Source organism: Rhizoctonia solani, chromosome 4 (genome assembly GCF_016906535.1).
Source record: "Rhizoctonia solani chromosome 4, complete sequence".
NCBI lineage: Eukaryota > Fungi > Basidiomycota > Agaricomycetes > Cantharellales > Ceratobasidiaceae > Rhizoctonia > Rhizoctonia solani.
This window is the reverse complement of record NC_057373.1, coordinates 1,007,561-1,030,733: the sequence shown is the minus strand read 5'-3', so window position 1 is coordinate 1,030,733 and position 23,173 is coordinate 1,007,561. Positions and strand designations below refer to the sequence as shown.

The 23,173-nt window shown below is 49.5% G+C and overlaps 6 protein-coding genes across 6 annotated transcripts; 4 read left to right on the top strand and 2 right to left on the bottom strand.

Annotated features, from left to right (window-relative positions):
* Positions 1–138: 138 nt before the first annotated feature.
* Positions 139–3,349, top strand: RhiXN_00308 (syntaxin 6; the record flags this gene model as incomplete). The annotated part of the gene is made up of 10 exons (XM_043320127.1): positions 139–279; positions 332–390; positions 443–539; positions 606–635; positions 685–786; positions 839–945; positions 1,000–1,094; positions 1,146–1,157; positions 2,268–2,963; positions 3,018–3,349. 10 exons carry the CDS (start codon positions 139–141, stop codon positions 3,347–3,349), a joined length of 1,671 nt encoding a protein of 556 aa, XP_043179139.1.
* A 438-nt stretch (positions 3,350–3,787) lies between these two features.
* On the bottom strand, positions 3,788–5,550 carry RhiXN_00307 (26S proteasome non-ATPase regulatory subunit 3; the record flags this gene model as incomplete). Its single annotated transcript, XM_043320126.1, has 5 exons — positions 3,788–3,931; positions 3,989–4,801; positions 4,852–4,906; positions 4,958–5,267; positions 5,316–5,550. 5 exons carry the CDS (start codon positions 5,548–5,550, stop codon positions 3,788–3,790), a joined length of 1,557 nt encoding a protein of 518 aa, XP_043179138.1.
* A 183-nt stretch (positions 5,551–5,733) lies between these two features.
* Positions 5,734–13,362, top strand: RhiXN_00306 (lim-type zinc finger-containing protein; the record flags this gene model as incomplete). Its single annotated transcript, XM_043320125.1, has 19 exons — positions 5,734–5,746; positions 5,805–5,911; positions 5,973–6,173; positions 6,234–6,296; positions 6,351–6,379; positions 6,430–6,494; positions 6,553–6,608; positions 6,663–6,788; positions 6,837–6,913; positions 6,962–7,014; positions 7,087–7,895; positions 7,947–8,185; positions 8,240–8,292; positions 8,430–8,518; positions 8,826–9,327; positions 9,387–10,006; positions 10,066–12,659; positions 12,716–13,208; positions 13,264–13,362. The coding sequence occupies 19 exons, from the start codon at positions 5,734–5,736 to the stop codon at positions 13,360–13,362; spliced, it is 6,288 nt and encodes a 2,095-aa protein (XP_043179137.1).
* A 151-nt stretch (positions 13,363–13,513) lies between these two features.
* RhiXN_00305 (GNAT family acetyltransferase) lies at positions 13,514–14,293 on the bottom strand (the record flags this gene model as incomplete). The annotated part of the gene is made up of 6 exons (XM_043320124.1): positions 13,514–13,633; positions 13,687–13,809; positions 13,862–14,002; positions 14,061–14,108; positions 14,163–14,192; positions 14,255–14,293. 6 exons carry the CDS (start codon positions 14,291–14,293, stop codon positions 13,514–13,516), a joined length of 501 nt encoding a protein of 166 aa, XP_043179136.1.
* Positions 14,294–14,995: 702 nt separating this feature from the next.
* RhiXN_00304 (CLASP amino-terminal protein) lies at positions 14,996–19,435 on the top strand (the record flags this gene model as incomplete). Its single annotated transcript, XM_043320123.1, has 11 exons — positions 14,996–15,044; positions 15,097–15,161; positions 15,215–15,616; positions 15,671–16,228; positions 16,280–16,336; positions 16,390–16,536; positions 16,588–18,229; positions 18,281–18,606; positions 18,663–18,794; positions 18,846–19,091; positions 19,148–19,435. The coding sequence occupies 11 exons, from the start codon at positions 14,996–14,998 to the stop codon at positions 19,433–19,435; spliced, it is 3,912 nt and encodes a 1,303-aa protein (XP_043179135.1).
* A 2,083-nt stretch (positions 19,436–21,518) lies between these two features.
* RhiXN_00303 (uncharacterized protein) lies at positions 21,519–22,493 on the top strand (the record flags this gene model as incomplete). Its single annotated transcript, XM_043320122.1, has 1 exon — positions 21,519–22,493. The coding sequence occupies one exon, from the start codon at positions 21,519–21,521 to the stop codon at positions 22,491–22,493; it is 975 nt and encodes a 324-aa protein (XP_043179134.1).
* Between the last annotated feature and the right edge of the window lie 680 nt (positions 22,494–23,173).

Genomic DNA, 23,173 nt, shown 5'->3' with positions numbered 1-23,173 from the left:
AGCGAGCCAGGTAGTGGGTCAAGGTAGGCAGTACAGTCGTGTGGTTAAGATTAACCTGCCACGTACCTGCGACAGGGTCGACGCGCAGCCAAATCACGTGCAGTGGCGTAGGTTCAGGCATTGAGAAGGACGACCACTATGTCTATCGATCCATGGCATGATGTCAAAAACGAAGTACAAAATTCACTCGAGGCAGCCACAAATTTGAGAGCTTCGTTTCTACGAATACAAAGTACAGCTTCCGTCAATAGTGAGGAATTAAATTGGGCTCGAAATGAGGTAGGTAGTGATCTACTGTGTTTGTACGCGGCATTTAAACTTGTGATTCTAGCTCAAAGGCACGCTCGCTGCTCTTGATGCAGATCTGGAGGACCTCGAAGAAAGCGTGCGGTGTGTTGCGAAATACATTCATGGGAGCTTCCCAGTCTGATCATTTATACAGAATCGTCGAAGAGGCCGGCGGGCGGTTATTCGGCGTTGAGGAAACCGAGGTTATGGCCCGCCGAAAATATGTAGTCTATGTGCGCAATCAAATAGAGGTACGGTAAGAGCAAAGCCGTCGTATGCTGAGGGATACACTCGGTCTGAGACGGATTTATACATAGACTATGAGACAGGAAGTTAACACTTCAGTGGTATGTGCTCGTTACTAGTTTAACTTCGTATTTCTAATTTCAACTATAGCCACCTAAATCACCCTCGACTGCTCAAATGAGGCGCTCTCCCTTGGCCGATACGGGTCCGCGTGAAGACGAACAGGCAGAGTGGTCAAGATTGGAACAACAGGTAGGACAACCAATCGTGTTCTCCCAGTTAGTGGTCTAACTTGAAGCTATAGCTCGAAGTTCAACGGCAAGAATCAACCCTCGATACAATCTCTGGGACCCTTCATACACTGGCCACGCAAGCAAATCTCATCGGACAAGAGGTTGGAGAACATAATGAGTGAGTTCCGTGTATTATGGCGCCCAGAAGTCACTCACTAAGTATATGCTCTAGGTTGCTAAGCGAACTTGAAGCAAACGTTGATCGTTCCGGTTCAAAACTGGATTCTGCCATGAAACGAATGAAACATTTTATTAGAGAAACAGAAGGTAAGTTTTCCTAGATGATATAAATGGTCCGCCTGCTCAACTCGATTATAGAGACCAAGTCAGGTTGGTGTATTGGAATTTTGATCGTTATTCTATGCGTATTGCTCTTGGCCGTGATATTAATTTAACCCTGTTGGTCCTCGTACATTGCTATCACTCCACTAATTCTTAGATCTATTGCTCAGTCGAACATCTGTACATTAGTTTTAGATTCCTAAAGAACATACCCTGCCTCACCACATAGTTCAGGGCTCCGTCGTAAACATGGTAACAAGGGCGCTTTGACCCTCCGTTCGTCTCTTCAGGGGGTTTGATTCTTGTATTGTAACCTGTTGGATGACCTGCCTTCGAAAGATCGCTCGCTTTCCATGCTGTTCTTTTCTTTCACATGTGGCTACGACTCGGATGCAAATGAAGCACGTGCAGCCACACTAAAACCCTCGCTCCGTCAAGTTTGTTGCGTTCACACTACCACTACCACTACCACCTTGCTGAGTGCCGTAAAAAGGTTACTCATATTCAACTGGAGGTAGGCCATAAATCCTAAAATCAATTGAGTAGTAGTCATGCTTTATACTCATATGCTCCATCCTTAATGTGCCACGCGATTGGCCACCTGACTATCATCTATGGTTTTTATAGGCGTATTCTCTTGGGTTGGAACTAGATGGACCCAGTGCGAAAGGCCCTAATTGGGGCTACTACTCCCACATTTGTGGGAATTACAACAATACTGACTGTAGGTGACACTATTTACTATTTGTTTGCAACCTAACATGTTTTCCTTGAAGTTCTCGGCGCTTTCACTGCGGCCGGCATTCGTACCGCTGATTCTTCTTATTTCTGTGCTTATAAATTACGGAAGGGCGACAATCAAGCGTCCGAGCTTCACCCATCGCTTTTTTGCGCTACTCGCCGCTATTACGATGGGTACAGTATTCGCATATTCCGGGTCAACCAACTCAGCACTATCTACATGGGTTTTATCCAAGTCACTTTTACTTGTTACAGGACTCATTTTCTCCTTGATATCACTCCTACCAATACTGGGTTTTGCATATGTCAGATCATATGTTGGACATCGGTCTCCCCTTAGTGCCTTGTTGCTGTTCCCACTCCTTTGGGCAAGTACGTGGTCATTGGTTACACACATCTCGCCTATCGGCAGGTTAGGCACCTGGACACCTATGACTGGAATCGAGTCTTATCTCTGGATGCTGCCCATTTTTGGGCAACCCGGTCTTGATTATATCACTGGCCTCTGGGCCATTGTTCTGGCAGAATACACAGGGGAATGGCTCATGGGTACCAAATCTAGCCAACTGTTGGCCAGTAATGCTTCCCCAAATATTAATTTTTTAGCATCCATTAATCAAGAGGCAGAAGAACAGACTGACAACGAGAATCCCACTTGGCATTTCAATCCTACTCATTTTGTTCTAGGCCTCTTACTACTGGGGACAGTTCCGTCTTCATTCATGCCCGCCCTTCCTACGCCAATATCCCCGAATGAAACCACTGAGCTATCGGTTTCATGTGTCTATCCGCCTGTTAAAACCCCGGGGACATACCCATCCTTGAAGGATTACCTTATTGAAACACGCACTCAAGCCACGCGAGCGGCAAAAATTGTCTTATGGCCTGAGGGAGCAGTTCGATTCAGCTCAGATGAACAGAAGAAAATCGCATTCGGAAACGTTTCGGATATTGCTAATCAGCACAAGGTTTGGGTTGGAGTTGGCTACGAACAGACGTTCCAAGACCAGGATATATATAATGGGGTGCAGAGAGTTCGAGGTCACAACGGTCTGGCTATATTCGGACCTGGCGTGCAGCCAGTGGTATATATCAAACAAAAGCTTGTACCCCGTGAGCATTGACGATTTTTCCACTCTCTTTTAACAGCTCTAATTTTTTTGTTAGTCGTTGAATCGTTTAGCTACGAAAAGTCGATTGTCCCGCCTCCTCGCTACCCACTGCAGCTGGCAGCACCCAAAAAACACCCCCAAGGCGAGATCTGGCCGAGGACCATACCCTTGTCTGCGGCTATCTGCCTCGATGTATCAGCTCCATTGGCGGCCTCTGTTCCAGTCAATAAAACCGAACTTGGACGTCCGGCATTAATCCTCGCACCAGCGAGGACTTGGCACCCCGAGATAGGGAAGACCATGTTTCAGTATGCATCAATGCGAGCCACCGAGCAAGGGGCATCGATCTTGTGGTGTGACGGGGGCGAAGGTGGAGTATCGGTATAGGTGGCTTGGCTGCTCAGGGCTTAGGACTTGTTGGAGGAGTTGGCCAGGTCGGTACGGGACGTAGCTGGCTACAGACCATCGGGATACCATTCCCATACGATGCCGAAGATTTCGCTCCAACCTGGTATGCACGCTGGGGTGATTTGTCGACTATCATTCTGGCATTAGCGTTCCTTGGCATTGGTCCCGCAGCGCCTGCGATAGGTTTGGTCGGGCGTCCAGTGAGCTGGATATATGGGCGCTACAGGCGAGAAAGAACAGGAAAATGGGCAACGAAATGAGTCTACTCCGTTGCTCATTGATGCATGATACTCAACGGCGAAATCTTAATGAGTTTTATTAACTAAGTTCCGATTGATTTGTTTGCATATCAGGCTCTTGTAATTCAAAGCCAAATGTCATATTATTATCAGTATCAACTGCCACGATTTAATCACGTTAGAAGTCACCCATGGTCGCATCGTCGCCATCATCATCCATATCTCCCTCTTGAATCTCCTTGGCCAATTCCTTCTCACGTTCCCTAGCTGCCTCTGCGCTGGCCAACTCTTTCCGATGCGCATTAAGGGGGTATCGCATTGCCTTTCATACAGTGATTTATTAGTACTGGACGATCATTAGGGTGTACACATAGCTCACCTTAACACTCTCGTTATGCAACTCCATACAGAATGCAATACGCTTTTGGAAAGCCTCGCGAGGTTCACCGGTCTCATAAACACCACCTCTGCCCGTTCCACGATCTGTTCCGCGCTCCCAACTCTCCATCCACCCTTTCTCATGCTCGATCTTGGCCTCAATAACACCATCTCGAATAGCTTTACTGACGATGTATTCAGCGTTCTCCTCCGAGTCGAGAGAAAGTTTCTGAGCAATGGTGCGAAGGGATATACGAGAATACGCAATCGAAAGCGAACGGATGCCAGTCTTAATGACATTATGCCGCAGACGTAGGATCAAGGTGAAAGTACCATCGTTCGTGAACTGATCTTTATAAGTAGATAACGTGGACTGAATTGTGAGAGGTCTCCAGTGCGAACAGCTTCGAACATAATCAATAAGCGGAGCACAGTTTGAGAATCGGGGAAGCATACCTCGAACAATCTCTAAGTAGGGTTGCAAGGCTCGTTTGAGCACCGGATGACGGAAAAGACCGCGCTCAGGGATATCACCCATCAAAAGCTCGACTACTATGAAGAACTTGTGGACTGTTTGATAAAACCCAGGGGCAAGTGTGGCTACAGGCGCGCGTCGAATGGCTTGTTGGAGATGGGTGTGAGCCTCGGTGTAAGACAACTGAACCGCCCGGATGCGCCCTACATAGTACAAATAACGGGCGAGCTGGGAGTTTCCAGCGGAAGATGGGAAGGTTGTCTTTGACACGAGTTTGTCGGCTTGAGAATAAAGGTTGTAGTGGAGGTAATTTCGCAGCAAAAGGTTAATTAAGGCAGCCTACGGAATGATTTAGTTCTGACTTCTTAACAGCGAGTGGCCTGATATACCTGACATTCTTCATCTCTCCTTAACGAAGCGGTGCGCTGAGCGGCCAAGAGGAGGCTAATAAAGTGTATTAATGACGGCTATTATGCGTTGGTAGGAGTGACTTACGAACGAATTGATGAGAGGTCACCCGTTGCTTCGTGTACCCTATCTAGATAAAAGTAGACTTTAGCTGCCAGAGGATCCAAGCTACGGCGGTTCAGAGACTGAATCTTCTCGATAGTTTCATGCGTTAACTTGCTGGCCTTAGGGACATCTGAATTGTCGAGAAAGTGCAAGATGAAGAGCAGACGCAAGTAGATATCAATCTCAGGAATGGGCTCTGCAGAGATTTTTACACTCGGAGTTGAATCCGCATCGCTTTTTGCGGAAGAGGCACTCGGAACATATGGGGCAAGCGCCTTACGAGCAGGGCTGTCTAAGGTCGGGTCAGAATGCATTACACGAGCCGATTGAATGCGGGTACCTTTGGGATAGGTGGTCAATACTGTCTCCCTTAGATGATCAGCATTGATTTTCTTGCGAAGTCCAGTGAGATTCCTTAGTACGCGGACGGTGAAGCGAGGCTCGACAGTGGAGACAGCGCGGTCAAGAAGGGCCAGGTTGGCCTTGATTTCTGCGCCAACTGAAATAGGTACTGGAGCAGGTTCAATAGGCTTTTCGGGCTCGGCCGGTGTGTCCTTGGGTTTTGTGTCGGCCATTGTATCCAGTCAAACGGAAGATGTAGTCTGAAGATTCGACGCGCTGAACGCGTCAGCCTGTGGAATCAAGACTGGACCCTGACCAGTCCTCAGGGTCCCTTGCTCATCTCGATCACTTGACCACCACATCCTTCGTTATCAGCCACAGCTTAGCCACAGAATCCGGCCACCCTTGATTGAATAATGGCTAAGGAACGTAAGGAACTTATGATTGAAATCAACCAGTGCCAGGCCCACTATAAGTAATTTCCCAGTGACGCACCGCCCCAAGAGACGAAGGGCCAGAAAAGAGAACCCATATCCTGATTTAGCGCTTGACCGATGCTACCTTGCGGAGGTTCCACTTGAGGTCTTGTCCAATGTTTGTATTGCTTGTACATCGTTCTACCCTATTGACGTTGTACTGATCACTGCAACAATAGATCCTTGGATACGTCTACTCGATCGACCTCCTCGCTCTATATCGCACGAGTACGTACTTTCATAGGACTTTAAAAGATCCCCAGCAACAGCACATATGGAAGAATGCACGTATCTGCTTTCCCCACTTTCCCATCCCCGCTCCTGTTCGCATATCAGAAATACGAGTGGCATCGTTATTATTTGACGACACAACATGCTCGGTCAGTAGCTTGATTCGACAATTTAGTGTTTATTGATGGAATCAACCAATATATCCTTAGATTTGTAAACAAGTGTCGAATATACCACTGGTAAGCCATGTGTACCCCACTCGCGTTTGCAATGTATGTTTTAAGGAGTTAAGTCCTCGTCGCAATTAATTAAAGTGAGCTGAACAGGGATCCAGTTGCAGAAGGCAACTCGACGAGTAGGTAGCTTTGTTCCAGTGTAAACCTTGAACTTAGAGTTACTTTTCAGGCTGTACGAGTCTCCGAAACCTGAGCATTTGACCCTCATATCTGGCGTTGTTCCGTCAAGAGAGAGTATGTGTAAACGCCTTCAGCCATATAATGGAGTGAATTCATTAGACATTCTTCCTAGTTATCAGCGCAGAGCCACTCGGCTTCTTTCACGTACCGTCGTTAATATTTCACAGGGTGAGTGTCAAACACACCTAGCGCGACGGGAAAACTTATGCCAAGGCTTGGCAGAAAAAGACTATTTGCAGAAAAAGTGATATAGATATGGTCATGAAAGACATCGATGCAGGCATGGAGAAAGCCGAATTGCAGGTCAAGTATGAATGCACACCCGAACAGACCGCCGCTTTCAATTGTGTATGTGGCGCCAGCCTCTCGATTATTGGTTTTGCTTACATTCAACAGTACATGATTCAGCTCCAAGAAATTTCTTCCAACCTAATTCAGCTCAAGAGTAGAACCGATAGTCAAACAAGGAAATTGTACGCTGGTTTTCCTCGGCCTTGTCCTATCCTGACAATGCATCGTAGCGCCAATAAGAAACTGTCCGACTACAAAGGGAAAGAAGTCCAACTAAGCAACAGTCGACAGTTTGTTGTTGAACGAAGAAGGGCAATTCGATCACTAAGGGGGTTCACTGATGATGGCAAGTAAGAACATATTACCTCGGCTACCAATCTAACAATATTCCTTCAAGACTGGAATTCGATACCTCCTCGAGCACCAACTCAAAACCCTGCCAAGCCAGAATTGACTATTGGGCAGATCATCATAAAAGAAATGGACGAAATGGTCGTGAAATTGAAGCGCAGAAAAGACGAAACGGCCCTACGGAACACTCGAGAGGCGGTGAAGAATCACTGGCAAGAAATGATGAACGCCTCTGGCATGTCTGGTCAAGCCGGGTCCTGCGTACCAAGGTGGAATGAATTTGCATTGCTCCCCGGTGTGAATTCGCTATTGAAACCCAATGGTCAAGATGGTGCTCTCAACGTCGAAGACCTGCAGAACAAAGAGTCGACATTAACCAAGATGGTACAGTCGAACGTCGACTCCTGGAATAGTCGTACACAAGGACATTTCCGAAAGATACTCAAGGTACCAATTTCTAAGAAGAACGAAGTCCCGGAGCCTGGTACAGTGCCGCCTCTCGACCGCGTTACGGCTCTATTTGAGTGTGCCAAGTGCAAATCTGTTGGTTTGGGTCTCGCACAAGAAGGGACTTTAACATTCAAGTCTGCGGTCAAACACCGGTGCCCGGGGACATCCGCAAAGCACTTCCAGTGGACTACAGAGCTTTTCAAGCCCGACCAATATGGAATTCAAGTCGCCCAACATGCTCTTGCTTTGGCTGGGCTAGTTGAAGATAAGACCAAACGGTCTGACATGGATGACATTGGACTACGATTCCTCTGCAAGTTATGTACGGGGAAGCAGCCTATTTATCTGGAATACCGCAATCTGGTAGGCGTCCCTTCTCTGTGTCTTCGAAGTCTTGGCTCAGTCAACATTTAGATCGGTCATATGAAGAGACACAGTGCCCGCGATCTGCAAGGGTCGTTCGAGTACTTGGACGAACATCCGAAACTCAGTTCGAGTATTCCGTCAAGTGAGGGGCTCGTTGAAAAGCGCCGACGAGGGGGCACGAAGACGAAAGGCTTTACCAGTCACCCCAAATCCAACGACTTTTTCACATGTCGACACTGTGAAAAGTCGATGTTATGGAACGCACTTGTGTCTCATGTCAAAGCGAAGTATGTCAATAGGTTTAATTCACTTGAGAACCTAACACATTATGAATTTGATAGACATACCTTTTCCGATGTTCGCGATGAAGATTTCTATCCCAATCCCAAAGAAGGTTGAATATAGATCGTGGCAATGAGCATCTACGTTACTGTTTGGTATGGGTGACAATGACAGAGGAGAAGGGTGTGAGATTGATACCTAGCTACCCTGTTTCGGTCTCTGTTGTATGTTACTCATTACGATTTCAAGGCTACTTTGGTTGTGGGGCTGGTCCTGTATCGTATGTACCTGAACTCAGTGATCTAACCACCAAGTATATGCTTGCTCTGGCCAGCCTAGTAAGACCTAAGATTCCGCTAAGTACCAACCAGGCTTTGCGTGCTATTAATATTCCTCCAATGAGATTTCGAAGTTGCAAATAATTTAACGGTTATTGTTTGCTAAAGTTTTCCCAGAGGATATAATGAGGATCGATTAAGCGCGAGGATGACCAATAGCGATTTATAACACGTGCGGCTGCGCGTCCCAAACACGCCTCCAACACTCGTTTTCGTAAACGCGCTACAGACTGAGGAGCAGTTTAGTTGGAGTAGTCTCTGATAATCTGGCGGAAACTGGATTATGTCCCACGGGTTTTACTCGCAGGCACCACCTCAACAGCAATACCCAGCCCAACAGTATGCACAACCACCACAGACCCCATACCCCACTCTAGCCAGAACACAGACATATTCAGGCCCAGCCCACTCGGCACAGGCAGCTCACAATATAGGCTATTCTCCTGGTCAAAACCGCTCTGCTACTGATCTCATGGCTGCTCAACAGCAGTATCCCCCAGGCCCCTATCCAGCTCAACCCTATGCTCCCTATGGACAACCCGCACCGCCTGCTCAGGCCCCTTTCTCTCCGTTTGCCCAGTCATCTGCATCTCAATATCAACAGCCTCCAGTCACTCAAGCAAGTGCGTCTCGCTTTCAGCACCAGCATTCCCAGTCGGTCCCAGCATATCAGCAAACGTCCGCTTTCGCACCCGCACAGCAGCCCGCAGCTGGATATGCACCACAGCCTGGTGCCGCACCAGCTCCCAATGGCATTGCAGGATATCCCTCTGCTCAACCCCCTGGGCCATATGGAGCAGCCCCTGCGTGTGAGTTTGCTCAAATTTCGTCTGTCAGATCCTGCTGAAATCCTTGGGAATTCCCATAGCCCAACAGCCAGCATCGTTCCGCGCTACACAAAGTGCTGTGCCACCGAGGAATTCGGTGTTTGTCCCACCAGTTTTCGGATCACGCGCGCGTTCCGCCGAGCCCCCACCCGATTTGATACGCGCTCCCACCGTTGCTTCAGCAAGATCACTAGATTCGGCCTTGGTCAATAAACGACCGCTGCCCCATCCAGCTATGGGCGGTACCGGGTCGCTTCCAAGTGTGCGAGAGCGTGCTAGTACACTTGAAGGGAGTCCGGGAAACAAACAGTTTACATACCCTGGGTTCGAATCGCCTACCAAAACAGGCTATATACCATACAACCGCCCCAGCCCCTCGACAATATCACCAGCTTCTGGCTCGCCCCCTAAACCAACTTATGCTGCTCAACCATCTGCAAATCCTCGAACTGCCCCTTTTGATCCTTTCAGTGCGTCCAGGATATCCCAAATGGCTTCGTCTCCTCCAAAACCAGGGCCAAGTTTTGGCACCCAACCTGCAGCCCCACCAACAGTGGCACCCCCTCCGCCCTTTGCTCCCACCTGGCCTCAAGAGAAAGCAACTAAACCAGATTTTTCTCTGACGTCTTCAACGAGTGCCCCAAGTTTACTTCCGGCATTAGTTCGACTTCATCTTCACCTACTCGCCGCCCGAACCCACCCTTTGCACCCAGCTATAAGCGCGACTCCTCCACAAGTCTTACCTATTCTCCATCGAAACCCATGACACCTCCAAATGCAAAGGCGTCTCTACCTAGCGATGACGATTGGGCGGAAAGATCAAAGGAGTGGAGCCGAGAGAGGGACCGGGCAGAGGATGCGATTGCTCGTGCTCATGAAGCAGGCCGATCGTTTCTACAAGATCGCGGGGTAACCCAGCCAAAGTCAGAAGCAGCGGCGATCGCCGAGGAGTATCTTGCTAGGAAAGGGCTCTCGCCAACAAGATCCAACCCCTCACCCGAACGTTCTGCTCCTACGGTAAAAGATTACGCATCTACACCTCCGACTAGGCGATTTCAACCCCCTGAAAAGACCAACGACAGCTGGAGATCGAGCACCCTTGGTCGGAAGGATAGATGGCCAGACCAAAAAGGTGATTATATGGATCAGAAGTGGACGCAACCTGGTCGGCGACAAGGATCTCCTGAGCGGGGACAGAGTCCCGAGCGGCAACATAGCCCGGAGCGTCAAGGAAGATATTCTTCACCAGAGCGAAGGACTAGCCCTGGTAATGGCAGCGGAACCTCGCCCAAGCCCCGATCACAGAGAACGTTCCCCTCGGATGGGGACTACACCCAACACAGATCCAAAGAAACATTCAGAGCAAACGGTTCAGGTCGTCATCGGCATCAATTCTCCGAACCAACTAGGTCCCCAAGGGAAGAATACTACGAGACTACGGAAGATGACTATGATGATCGACCGCCGCCTCCGGAGGCACGGAGGAGAAGCCAAGAAATTGGTAGGAGTCAGGATGAAGCAAGGCGAAGTTATGATGAGGGAAGGAGTCACGATGAAGGAAGAAGGAGTCATGATGAAGGAAGAAGGGGTCACGATGAAGGAAGGCGAAACCACGACGAAGTCAGGCGGAGCTATGATCATGGAAGGCGCAGTCCAGATGAAGAGCCCTATGAATATCATAGTTTCGAACAAGCACCTCCTCCAGGACGTGGTAACTATGACACTTGGCATGCCCAATCTAGGAAGGAACGGGATCAAGATCCGCGACCTATTCCCCAGGACCTCCGTCGTTCGCCATCTCGGAATGGGCATTCAAGCCCAGAGCGTACTTCTCGACAACCCCCACCTCAACAACGTCCACCTCCTCAGCCATCTCAACAACAGCCTCGATCTGCCAACACTCAACCATCACGTCCTCCGACTGTTTCCCCAGCTACAAGTCCCCGGGCCCCCAATGGTCAACCTCCACAACAGTCCCAACAACGCCAATCAATGGCGATGAGGATGGCAGCTCAAGCTCTGGCCGACGAAGGTGGGAAACCGCGGCCAAGTAATGTACAGCAACCCCCGCGTGGCCCAGTGCGACCAGAAACTAGACAAGACACGTACGAAAGAAGGTCCCCAGCCCCTGTGGCGAGGAGAGAGCCTCCCCCTCGCACCCCCTCACCTCCCCCAAGTGAAACTGAAGAAGAATATGAGGAGGTTCCTCCTCAGTGGCGCAAGCCGCCTACTCCTCCCTCCCCTAGTAAAGAACTAGCAGGCACGTCGCCCAGGAAAGGTCTGGCTCGTGTTCCACCCCCTCCTCCGCCTCGGCCTCCTTCGGCAATCACCAACCAAGAGGACGAATACAGATATGAGTATGACGAGCCGTATTGGGAGCAACCGGTCCAAAAACCAAAGTTGGCTGACGTATTGCCAAAACGCGAGCCGCTCAGAGAGAATATTCAACCGGCACTCACCCGCCCTCGTCCACCCGCCCGCAGGGACACCAGCCCAGCTCGCCGGGAGCAGACCCCAGTACAGCGAGAGCAGACCCCAGTACACCGGGAAGCAACCCCAGCACGCCGAGAAGCAACTCCGGTACGCCGAGAATCCACACCAGTGCAACGAGCAGCAACTCCGATAGGCCGAGAAGGAACTCCAGCGCGTCGAGATGCCAGCAGGGATGCGGCACTCCGCAGGCCTGTTCCTCCGCCCCCACCCCCTCCCGCTCCAATGTCGCCCCCTCAACAGCCCCAACAGGTCTCGCTGGCTCGGCAGCCTCCGCCTCCTCCACAAATTCAACCGTATCCTCAACAAGTCCAGCGGCGTCCTTCCCCACAAAGTCAAGAGCCACCTCCCCCACAGGCCCAGGTCCCACAAGTGCAAGAGCGTCCCTCCCGAGTACAAGAGCGTCCTCCGCAAGCGCAAGAACGTTTCCAGCAAGTCCACGACAGGCCAGCGCCCGTTGGATCTCCCAGTCCAGCGCGAGCTCCCGCGGTTATGCATCGGGCCGATGACCCAGCGCCTGCACCAGGTATACCGTCCTTCTCGTTCGACTTGGCAGACGAACCACCCCAATCCGTGGGGCCAAGTATCAGCGTTACTTCTCCACGGGACGCTGACCCGGCAGGCCCACGCATACATGTCGACGGACCTGAACCTGAACCTCCGAGCATCAGTATCATTGAAGATTCTCGCCCACAACTCTCCAATAACCGATCTGATTCTCCCGTGCGCCATGGAAGTGGTTTGAGGTGTGCTGGATGTGATGGGGCGATTGCTGGAAGGATTGTTAGTGCCATGGGATCCCGATGGCATCCTCATTGTTTCAAGTAAGTGGTTCGTTGTTTGCCATTATAGAGTGAATTTATAACAAATCATGCTCTAGGTGCGACGATTGCGGAACACTGCTCGAGCATGTATCGTCCTATGAACATGATGGCAAGGCTTACTGTCATCTGGACTATCATGATCGATTCGCACCGCGCTGTTATCACTGCAAGACTCCCATCGTCGACGAACGCTTTATTGCCCTCGATGATCCTGCATTAGGTGGCCAACGATATTACCACGAACTACACTTTTTCTGTGCTGAATGTGGTGATCCATTCCTTGACCCAAGTGCATCATCTGCTGCGCCTCCAGCTGCTCGTGGCCATATCTTTGGTGAAGGAGATGGGGATGACGATGTTGGGTTTACTGTATTCAACGGCCATCCGTACTGTGAATCCTGTCACGTTAGACTCCGCATGCCCCGGTGTGGAAGCAGCTCGAAATCAGGGAGGCCCGGTCCACCTGGAGTCGGATGCGGTAAGCCGATTCGTGAGGAGGCAATCGAGGCTCTGGGGAGGAAATGGCACTGGAAATGCTTTACTTGTGACGTGAGTACAGTTTCCCTCTCTTTTGACGATCATTCTCATCGATCCCCTGTTTTAGTCGTGTAAGAAACCATTTGAAGACCCAAGCTTCTTCCAAAGAGAAGACGCTGCGTTTTGCGACCCTTGTTATCGAATTTTACTTAAAAATGAATTCTAATTGTGTATCAAGTCGATTTCGCTTTTGTTTTTTGTACTTGGTGCTCCACGGATGTATGGATTTGCTTACTACTACTATGCATGCTTCATGTATCATTGGGTTTATTTAGATTTTACGACTACTGCACTATGCGAATTTCATCACGTTGCTGTTACTTGACGTACTTGCGGAGGTTTTGGATGCCCTCGATTTCGAGGCGCATGCCCTGCCATTCGTCCATGGGTTTGGCTCCGAGTACTTGTTCGTAAAATGCGATCGAAGGAGCATTCCACTGTGTATGTAAATTGGTAAAAGGAGTGAAAGTGTAAGCACCAAATAACATACTTTCAACACTGCCCAGTCTAATCTAGCACAGTCGTTTTCCTCGGCTACTCTTCCCAAATGCCCGAAAAGAGCCTTGCCAACTCCAAGGTTTCTATGCTCGGGCGATACGTAGAGGTCTTCTAGCTGCAAACTATAGGCTCAGTGCCGAGAACGTGCATTTCCTTATCCAACGTACATATAGTCCAGGTTTGCCGGTCCAAGTACTAAAGTTGAAGAAATACAGCGCCAGTCCTATAGTCTCACCGGGGCTTTCTGGATTTCCTAGGCATGCGACCAGTGCAGACGCATGATGTTTCTCGAAGATGTTCCGAATGAGCTGTATAAGTATCAGTACGACATGACCCCGGATCACTGAGCTACTGGGAAATAATGACCAATTCTTCAGTTGCTTTCGCCGAGTCAGGCTCCTTCTCATATTCGGCCTGGGGATACGAAAGATCTGAGTACATATAGAATCGACACCATGATAAACATACCAAGTCTTTGATCAATTGAATTATTCGAGGCTAGTTGTAAGTTTATCATGATTATGTTCCGAGTACAACGATATTGAGAGGGGTATGCGTACCACGTCGCTCCTCTCCGCGGGTCTAACGTGAAAGGACATGTTCAAGAGATGCGATGGAGAGGCAAATGTGGGAGTGGTGGGGGTGAATAGCTGGTATGGGTAAAAAAACTGCTGTTTATATGCGTGGTCGTAACAAATGGATCTAGTGACTCACTTGCTTGATTTCGATTTCGACACTGGTCAACGGGGTTATCGGCCCATATTCAACCCAGTGAACCAGAACATTCTACGTTTATGTAGAAGCTAGTTAGTAAATTGGTCGGCCACAAATATCTTATTGGGATTAATGCATAACAGCTTTTGCGTTGAAGTGTATGTATGTGATAATGGTGGGATTACATCTACTATATACGGTGCTCATGGATTGATCGTTGGAACTATAATAATCCACACATCTTTCATTAATCTACAAACGTGCTGTGAACTGGGTCCTGCTACTATCTCTGACCAGTTGGCCACGTTCATTATGCCAATGGGGAAGGCGTGTGATAGGGTGCCAATTTATACAAATAGGGCGAGTAACATAGGATTGCCACTCTTTGATGTTGTATGATATGGTCGCGTTGGAAGCTATTGGATTACATTCTACCCCAAAGATGTCACTTTGCTATGGCCACAAGGAGTATTGATTTAAGAATGCGATCTGAGGGGTGATTACGAAATTAGAGGGCAAGAGGGTCGCGTTTGAGGTCCGATATCAACAACCACCGTTAAGACGCCTAGCTGTCAGCACTATATGTGATGGCCTCAGAAGAGTATGCGTCTTTGTTAGCCAAACTTCAAGGCAACGGTAATTGTATTCATTATTATTATTCTAATAACACGATACTGACACGCCGCAGATGTCGATGCGAAAATCGACGCGGTTGGGAAGCTGCAGCCGCTACTGGACACAGAGGGGTTCGAGGTCAGTGTTCATACCATTAATTATTCTGGCGGAAGCGTATTCATTGTGTGCAGCTCGTAAATGTAGATGACCTCATAACTGCTCTCAAAGTCTGCCTTAGGACCGCGAATCAGCACTTGACTACTCCCACTTTATTACTGTTTCCATCTCTCTTTCGACATCTTGCTTCCAATTCGTCCAATTTTCAGCATGAAATTCGACTGGTATTTGCTTCGTTTTTGCCTTCTGGCGGTGTGTTCGATCGACTCGGCGACGTCCGTGATCGCGCTCGAGAAGCTGCCAAAGCTGCTCTAGTATCTATGGCAAGCCTCGCCCTCCCGCCTGGCGGTCTATCTCAGAGCGCATCCTTTCGTGGCAAGGATCCGCACCGTGGCCAAGAGACGCCCATGATGATATTTGAGAAGGCATTACGGGAGAATGGATTTGGCAGCAAGATTGCACGCGTTAGGGAGCAGGTTCGTAAACACGACTTTCATCTCGCATGTTATCTGAGGCTCATCTGATTACAGTCTATTCAATGTCTAGTCATGATTCGTGAAAGGCACTCTAAATTCCCTCTGCGTCCGTACGTTGCGTTATCAGTTGAATTGCTCGAGGACGGAGATGGTTCTGTAAGAGACGCAGCTAGGGCTGGGGTTGTGTCGTTGTTCTCTGCTCCTGGAGTCACGGACGCAGCCCGCGCCGACCTCAAGAACGAAATGTCCAAACAAGGGGTGCGCAAAACGATAATGGATGCCGTTCTAAACAAACTAGCATCTATCACTGCTCACCGGGAGAAGAATATTGCTGGGTCGGACTCGGGTGTGGGAACAGATACCGAGGTACTTTCACGGCCGGGGACGTCAATGGGAAGGCGGCCGGCTGGCGCTCCCATAGTCCGAACCGTGAGTATAACTAGTACTGGCTCAGCAAATGGAGGAGAAAGACCTCTCAGTCGGCAAGAAGCAACTCGACCCTCCGGCCCATCGGTAGCTATTTCTATACCCTCTGACCCGTCCATGGGTGGCATCAAGTCTGCAGATGCAGCCGGAGTCTCTGCCACTTCAGCGGATATACCAACTGTGTTTGTAAGTCAGACGAGTTTACCGGTGTTGATCTTCTAATTGGCCGGTACATAGATTGCAAGTGTTCGTGAATTGGAGAGTGAATTGGAGAAGATGCTTCCATTCTTTGGAGTAAATCTCAGTTACGCTGCATATTTCCCTTACTTATATCAACTCATATCCAGGGTAAAGAAACTGAACACAATTGGGCGGATCGCGAGAGGTCTGTGATTAGTCTACGCGGCATCCTTAGAGGAGGTGTGCATGTCCGATATCCAGATGTGTTCACCGAGGGTTTGAAAGCTGGTGTGTTGGATGGGATTCTGAAAGCAGTAAGTTAATAGTGTGTTTTAACTGTCAACTTGTTATTCATTTTCTATTAGTTGGCAAGTCTCCGAACGACACTCTCGTCCCATGCATGTGTGCTTCTCTTAGAGATGGCGGAGGGCCTTCAACACGCATTAGATCCCTTCGTGGACCGGATATTAACTGCGTTAGTTAAAATGTCGGGATTCACTAAGAAGATCATTGCCCAACAATCACAAGCATCAGCTACCGCAGTTATTACGAATACTTCTGCTCACCCTCGAGTCGTTCTCCCTCTGCTATGGTCATATATACAAGAGAAAAACGTTCAAAGCCGTTCGTATTCGATCGAACACTTGACAACGTATCTCAAGGTTCACGCGGCCAAGTCAAAGCATGCTATCGATAGTGCCAACGGCGTCGATATCATTACCAAATGTCTTCAGAAGACACTCAATGACCCTAGCCCAGGAGTGCGGCCATTGGCTCGGACGTGTTTTTGGGAATTTGAACCCGTCTGGCCGGCCATTGCATTGACAATCGCTGAACAACTTGATAACTCGGCTAGGAAGCAACTGGATAAGGCCAACCCAAATCCTGGAGCATGTACACCAATCACATCGGTTGAAGAGGTCAAGAAGAAACCGAGCGTTGCAGCGGCGATTGCAGCGAGCCGTGCTAAAGCCAAGGCGATAGCAAACGATCCTCCCACCCTGAGGCATGCTGCGATTACACCCGCTCGGCGAGCAGTCTCTCCTCCTCCCGCCAAGACTCCTCTTCCTCAACGACAGTCTTCGCCTCGGATACCAAGCACCAGTCGGCCTCCATCGAGACCACCGTCCCGATCGGCAGGGAGCCCTGGTGCGCCTGCGCGTTCACAATCACCGCTACCACCCGTTCCAACCCTTCCCAGACCCAACTCTAGAGGAAGCTCGCCATCACCGCCTTCCCCTACCTCTAGTAGCAGTACCAATCAGAGACAAGTATCGACAACGAGTGTAATTCAGTCTTCGCCCGGGCGACCTTCAACTTTGCGGTCATCTTACTCCCAGATTCGTCCAGGCGCAAAGGCCAACGGTAGCAATGCAGTACCCGCCACTGCCCCTCCAGTTTCCCGGGTCAGATCACAACCTAATAACTTATCCAGGTCGGTGTCAGCGCCACAGCCTCCCGCCTCCCCGACGAGGAGAGCCGCATCACCTGTAACCCCCACCAAGAGAGCTGGATCGGGTAGCGGATCACCTGTACCCAGGAAGCCTCTATCTGATCCCCCCTTGCCCAGCTTGGCTCAGCGGCTGGATGACAGCGACTCCCTTATACACGCTACAACAATACCTATACCCGAGGATGATGACGATGAGCCAATTAGTTTCTCGACACCTTTCGAGAAATACGGCACAGCTACTCCACCGACTGTGCCAGTTACGATTGCTGGCGATATCAAGGAGCCGGAAGAATCTTTGCTTGCAAAGGCCATTCAAGCTACCAGCGCAGCTTCTCAACTGGAAGACGAGATTATCGCCGGGAAGGACGATCATCCGTCGCCATATCCAGCCGAGCTCCTTCATAAGACTCAAGCCCGGACCCCTGTTAATAGGAAAATCATGCGCGAGGCTGCATTGTTCCAGGATAGTCCCCAGGCAACGAAGTTACCGACGATTCTGGATCATTTGTTTGAACGGGACCATGAGGAGGGGTCATGGGTGCATAAACGCTCTGGTACGGGTTAAGACCAAACCTTTTGGAACTAATCAACTAACGGATGCTCAGTTTCGCTCCGGGAAGCATCTGTAGATCTCGGCCTGAAGTCTACCTCGCTCTCCGTAGAGCTACGCGACTACATCAACGCGCTTACTGATAAGACGGCAGACGAGCTCGTGTTGCGCAGACTGGCGGTGATTTGTTCAGAGAACGGGCAATCGAATGCATCTGATGCTGCAAATGGACACGCTTCCCCTGTGTTTGTGCCGTCATCTCCAACTGCAAACGGTGGAAGCATTGCACGCCCTTTAGTCAGCCCAGCAGATATATGGCTGGGTGGGAAGAATTTCGACAAATTATTCGATGCTCTCACCACTTTCCTAATATATGACAAAGTAGGTTCTATGCCTAATACGATTTGGTCTGCCTCTTTATCTGACGCGTGTTTTAGTCTCCAGAAATTCTTGATCTTGGCCTGGCTGTTATCTGGGAGATGTTGAGACATCAATGGGAATATGTAACCGAGCATCAAGCAGAGCTTTGGGCGTTCTTGATTCGTTTAAGATATGCCAACAGTGAGCAAGTAAGCAGGGATGTCGATTACTACAGGGGCGGCAGCTGATTAGAGCACTAGGTACTACAAGGCACTAACGCTATTCGAGATGCCCTTACGGCTGCCGTTGAACCGGTGTTTGGTCTTGCGACTGCTAACGGCTGTCTACATTCATTCCTAGATGAGGGCCCTCCCACCCCAGAGCTAGAGCCCGTCCGGATTAATTCGTGGGCATACGGCCTAGTTGGGATTGCCAAAATCATGATGAGACTCCCGCCTGATATTCTGGAAGAAGAGATCCCCCGAGTCAGGGGTACATTAACAACTGTACGTCATTTTTCAGGGATATCACGTATCAGCTTATAGACAACCCGGCTGTCCAGGCTATATGTTACGAACAATCGTCCCTCGTACGAGGAGCTGCAACAGTCGCCATTGCTGCCTGCCAGATGGTGCTACGCGATGAGACACATTTATTCACGCTCCTCGGAAATCTTCCTAATGAAAAGAAGAACCTTCTTATGTACTATTTTAATCGTACAGGCTCGCGCGGACCAGCGGGAGGGGCTGTCGAGGCCGGAAAGGTGGACGAGGAGCTTAGAAAGATTGACCGAGGGGCGACACTCCCCCCTCGGGCAAATGTGTTGTCACCCCGGAGAGCAAATGCCTAAGGTTTGGGTAGGAAGGATATGTATATGCGTATGAGCTATCTTCATAAGAGAAAGGGACCATTATGTATATGCGTTTAGCTCGCGCTTTCCTAGGTTATATATTTCATGCTTTTAATTATATTTGCCGCTTTGCGGTTTAGTTTCTTTAAAGCCTTTGACTGTTCGCTCCCAATCGCAGATTTCGTAGTTCATCCAAACCAGATTCGAATGATAGCATGTTGTGATTTGGTGTGTTTAATATCACCAGCCATTGAACCCATGTCTTTTCAGGTAGCTCGATGTTTTTGCTACAAAATGCGGCGATGAGCTCCTAATTTTCACCCTCTGGTCATGCTAAGTATTGACGCTTTCATTGAGGAAAACGCCTATGTGGGCCTTTTCATTTGGTAACGCATACAAACCATTGTATTTTATCTCATCATAATTACCAAATATGTTATCTGAGTTATCCGCAACTCGCTGCGGATTACCAATCGGCCCACCCACAAAAGGATATAAACAGGCACGTTCTATGGGACTGCGACTGGTACCCACTAGCGTTGCGGCCGAGACGAGTTTGACCGGGTGGACCTCGTATCGCCTCGAAAATTGGGGCTTCGCGAGGTCAGGGATTCGCCTCGTCATCAAGGGAAAGAATCGCCGGCGAGTGACCGGCCACTCGCTGGAGCTAACCAAATTAGGACCGGCGAGTCCCACTTGACTCGCATTAGTCAGCTACGGCCCGCTTCCCGACCTGGGTCTCACTCCGCTGTACTCAATCGCAGCAAAAAATCCTATTGTGCTTAATGAAATGAATAAATAAATAGTCAGCATTTTGACACAGCTTTTAATTCTGGAATTCTACAGCACATAACTCGTGAGCTGTTACAACGTCATATACCTTGCTCTTGCCTGCGATAGGCGCATATACGCGCATGCATCCTGAAACAAATCAGCCGCAATGAGCTTGGAGCATACCTGGAGCAACCAGATGACCGCACAAGCTGAATGAAGTCATGAGAAAAAAGAGAGCAAGTGTGTGGTATGAAAGTAAGAGACACAAGGAGGGTTGAAGGGCAAGCTCGAACTGCTCAGCTTCTGGTGCATCCAATATCTCATTGTTTCTTTTTATTCGTATCTTACTTACAATGCAACGACCCGTCGGCGACCCTGCTACTCAGCCCGAGCCAGCTCTCGTCCGAACGAGCTTTTTCATCTAGTAAGTTAACTTGCACCTCCGAGCGGAACCGGATCTCCTCCAGGTCCATGGAGTCACTCCAGGTTCTCAAGCATGCGTTGGATCGACGCCGCAGGTCAGCAGCTGAATCGCAAGTTCTCGACTTTGTAGCCCATCAGTTCGAGAACCTGGAGGTGAATGATTAGGTGGAATAGTTCTGATTTTATCTCTTATGTACATATATAATCTGTGAACTACATTCTTCAGAGCTGACGATCCTGCCGAATCTTGGACCAACGTAGGCGCCGAGCCTTCCCGCTGGCTGACAAACCATCGGTAAAGTCGGCGAGTTAGGGTCGATTTTGCTTAGTCAACCTCGCTGAGTTTAAACTTGCTCGACTTCTCACGAGTTCGCATCGTCTCGTCTCGCCTCGGCCGCAACGCTAGTACCCACACAGGCGCACAGCCACATATCCACACATAATCGTATCGATAGCCACAAGACACTTGTGGCCGCAAACGTTTATGATTAAATACATCACGTTTGTAATTGAAGCTGGATTGTAGGGAACAACCACTCAAGTGCAAAGAGACTATCCTATGCGTCTCGCTTGACTTAGTGTCGATCAATCTCAAGACACAGCAAACCTATCAATCAGCTGTATCTCTACATATCACAGAGGATACACAAGTATACTGCGGACTCTGCGCAATAACCCCAATACCCATACTCTATTATATCAGCCCTACGGATCCACAATACAGTATACCAGGCAACCACATTTGGCTGTCGTGAGCCTGAGAACCTACCACGTGAACAGGGACTTGTAAAGTGATCGAAGAACCTGTCCAAATTTTGTTTACCAAATCGAATACCACCACACCACACCCAATCTACTGATCCAGTAACTACACAAACTACCCGCAATGGCCAAATCAACGCGCTCTAAATCTAAACGCGCCTTTCGGCGCACGAAGCGGGAAGAAGGGGTATATGCTGCTGTCCACGCAGCGCGACTTGAACGACTATCGTCCAAACTGGCCGCCAAGGTTTCGGCGGACAAGGACGGAGACCAGGCTATGGAAGAAGAGGATACAGAGGAGCAAGTGAAAGACGGAAGTGAAGGTGAGTGCCGTTCTGCTTTATCGTACCGGTTCCATGGCACGAATGCTTGCGAGTCCGAGGTTTATCGTTCGGAGTTGGTGTCGGATAGTAGTAGCGAAGATACCACCGATGGGGAGGGCAGCCTCAATAATTTGGAGCTCTGTCAGCGTATGGATTGCGACAGTATCGAAGAGGATGGAGATGGGGGTCAGATGGAGGAGCTCTGTCATCTTATGGCTGGCTTGAACTTGGTTCATGACATCGATATGGAGGAGCTCTGCCATGACATGGCCCGGTTAAATATGGCGGAGAGTATTCACAGACCTATCGCTAAAGGCGATGGAGACGTTGAGATGGAGTCTGTTCACGAGTTTTTAGCTTGGTTGGAAGCAGGTGCGAGGTTGGGCGCGCCCTCTGGATTTATATGCCGACCAAGCACTGAGCGAGTCTGTTACGAAGACTGGAACGAACGGATTGCTCGTTGGCGCCTCGAAGTGCATATGCACTCAGAGAGTAGCACAGGGGATGAAACAGAACTCATCACACCTGTGCAACTGCCTTTTCACGATCCAGACGAGGTCCAGGAAGATCCGCTCTTTCGATCTGAATATGCAGGCCCACTCTCTCAGGCGGCGTTTTTGGACGCGGAGTCCCTCCGTCCGCTGTTTAGCTCCGGTGGTAATCTCAGCTTCAGTAACACCAAATATCGTTCTTTATTCCAACAGAGTCTTCACTTTGAGATACCATGGTGTATGACTGGTGCTGGCAGATACATACTCGAGGATGGGAGTTCATGAAAACGGTGGATATCGAAGAAAGATGGCTTGTACAAACTTGTAGCCGTCCGGGATAAGGTTTTACTATTACTCGCGGGCACGAGCGTTCTATGCTTCTGAAGGGCTTTGCCTTTTAGTTTCACGATTCCGAGTTTTCGTTTGGACTTTGAGTCTCTTTGCACTCTGTGTTCTCTAATTTCACGCCAGCCAGCCAAACCGATTCGCTAATTCGCATTCATTCCCAATTAGATGCAGACATGTCTGGCCAAACGGCGGAAGGAGAAGGTACATATTTATTTCACTGGCACTGTCCCTAAGCTGATGATTCCGAACCTGGTATGATTTCCTTGCTTGCTCGATATTCGCCATGCGTCATTACCCCGCCCACTTTCCTCCTGCGTTTGTATTCGATGCACTGTAGAATCCGGGGCGCCCAAAAAGATCAGCACGTCTGGGCCTCGAGGATCCCGGCGTGAAGAATGGCGCAAGAGCAAAGGACTACCCGCTCGTTCCAAACGCGGGAACAGGATGAACAAGCACGGTGTTATCGCCTCGTCAAAACGGTCTGGGAGGACAAAGCGCAGGCGATGAGGCGGGTCGGAATGCACTTTCATACATATATACTCAGCGAGGAGACTGTTTTCACACACGTTCAGCAAGAACGGTCGCAAATACATATTCCCCATCGTGTGATACGCTTG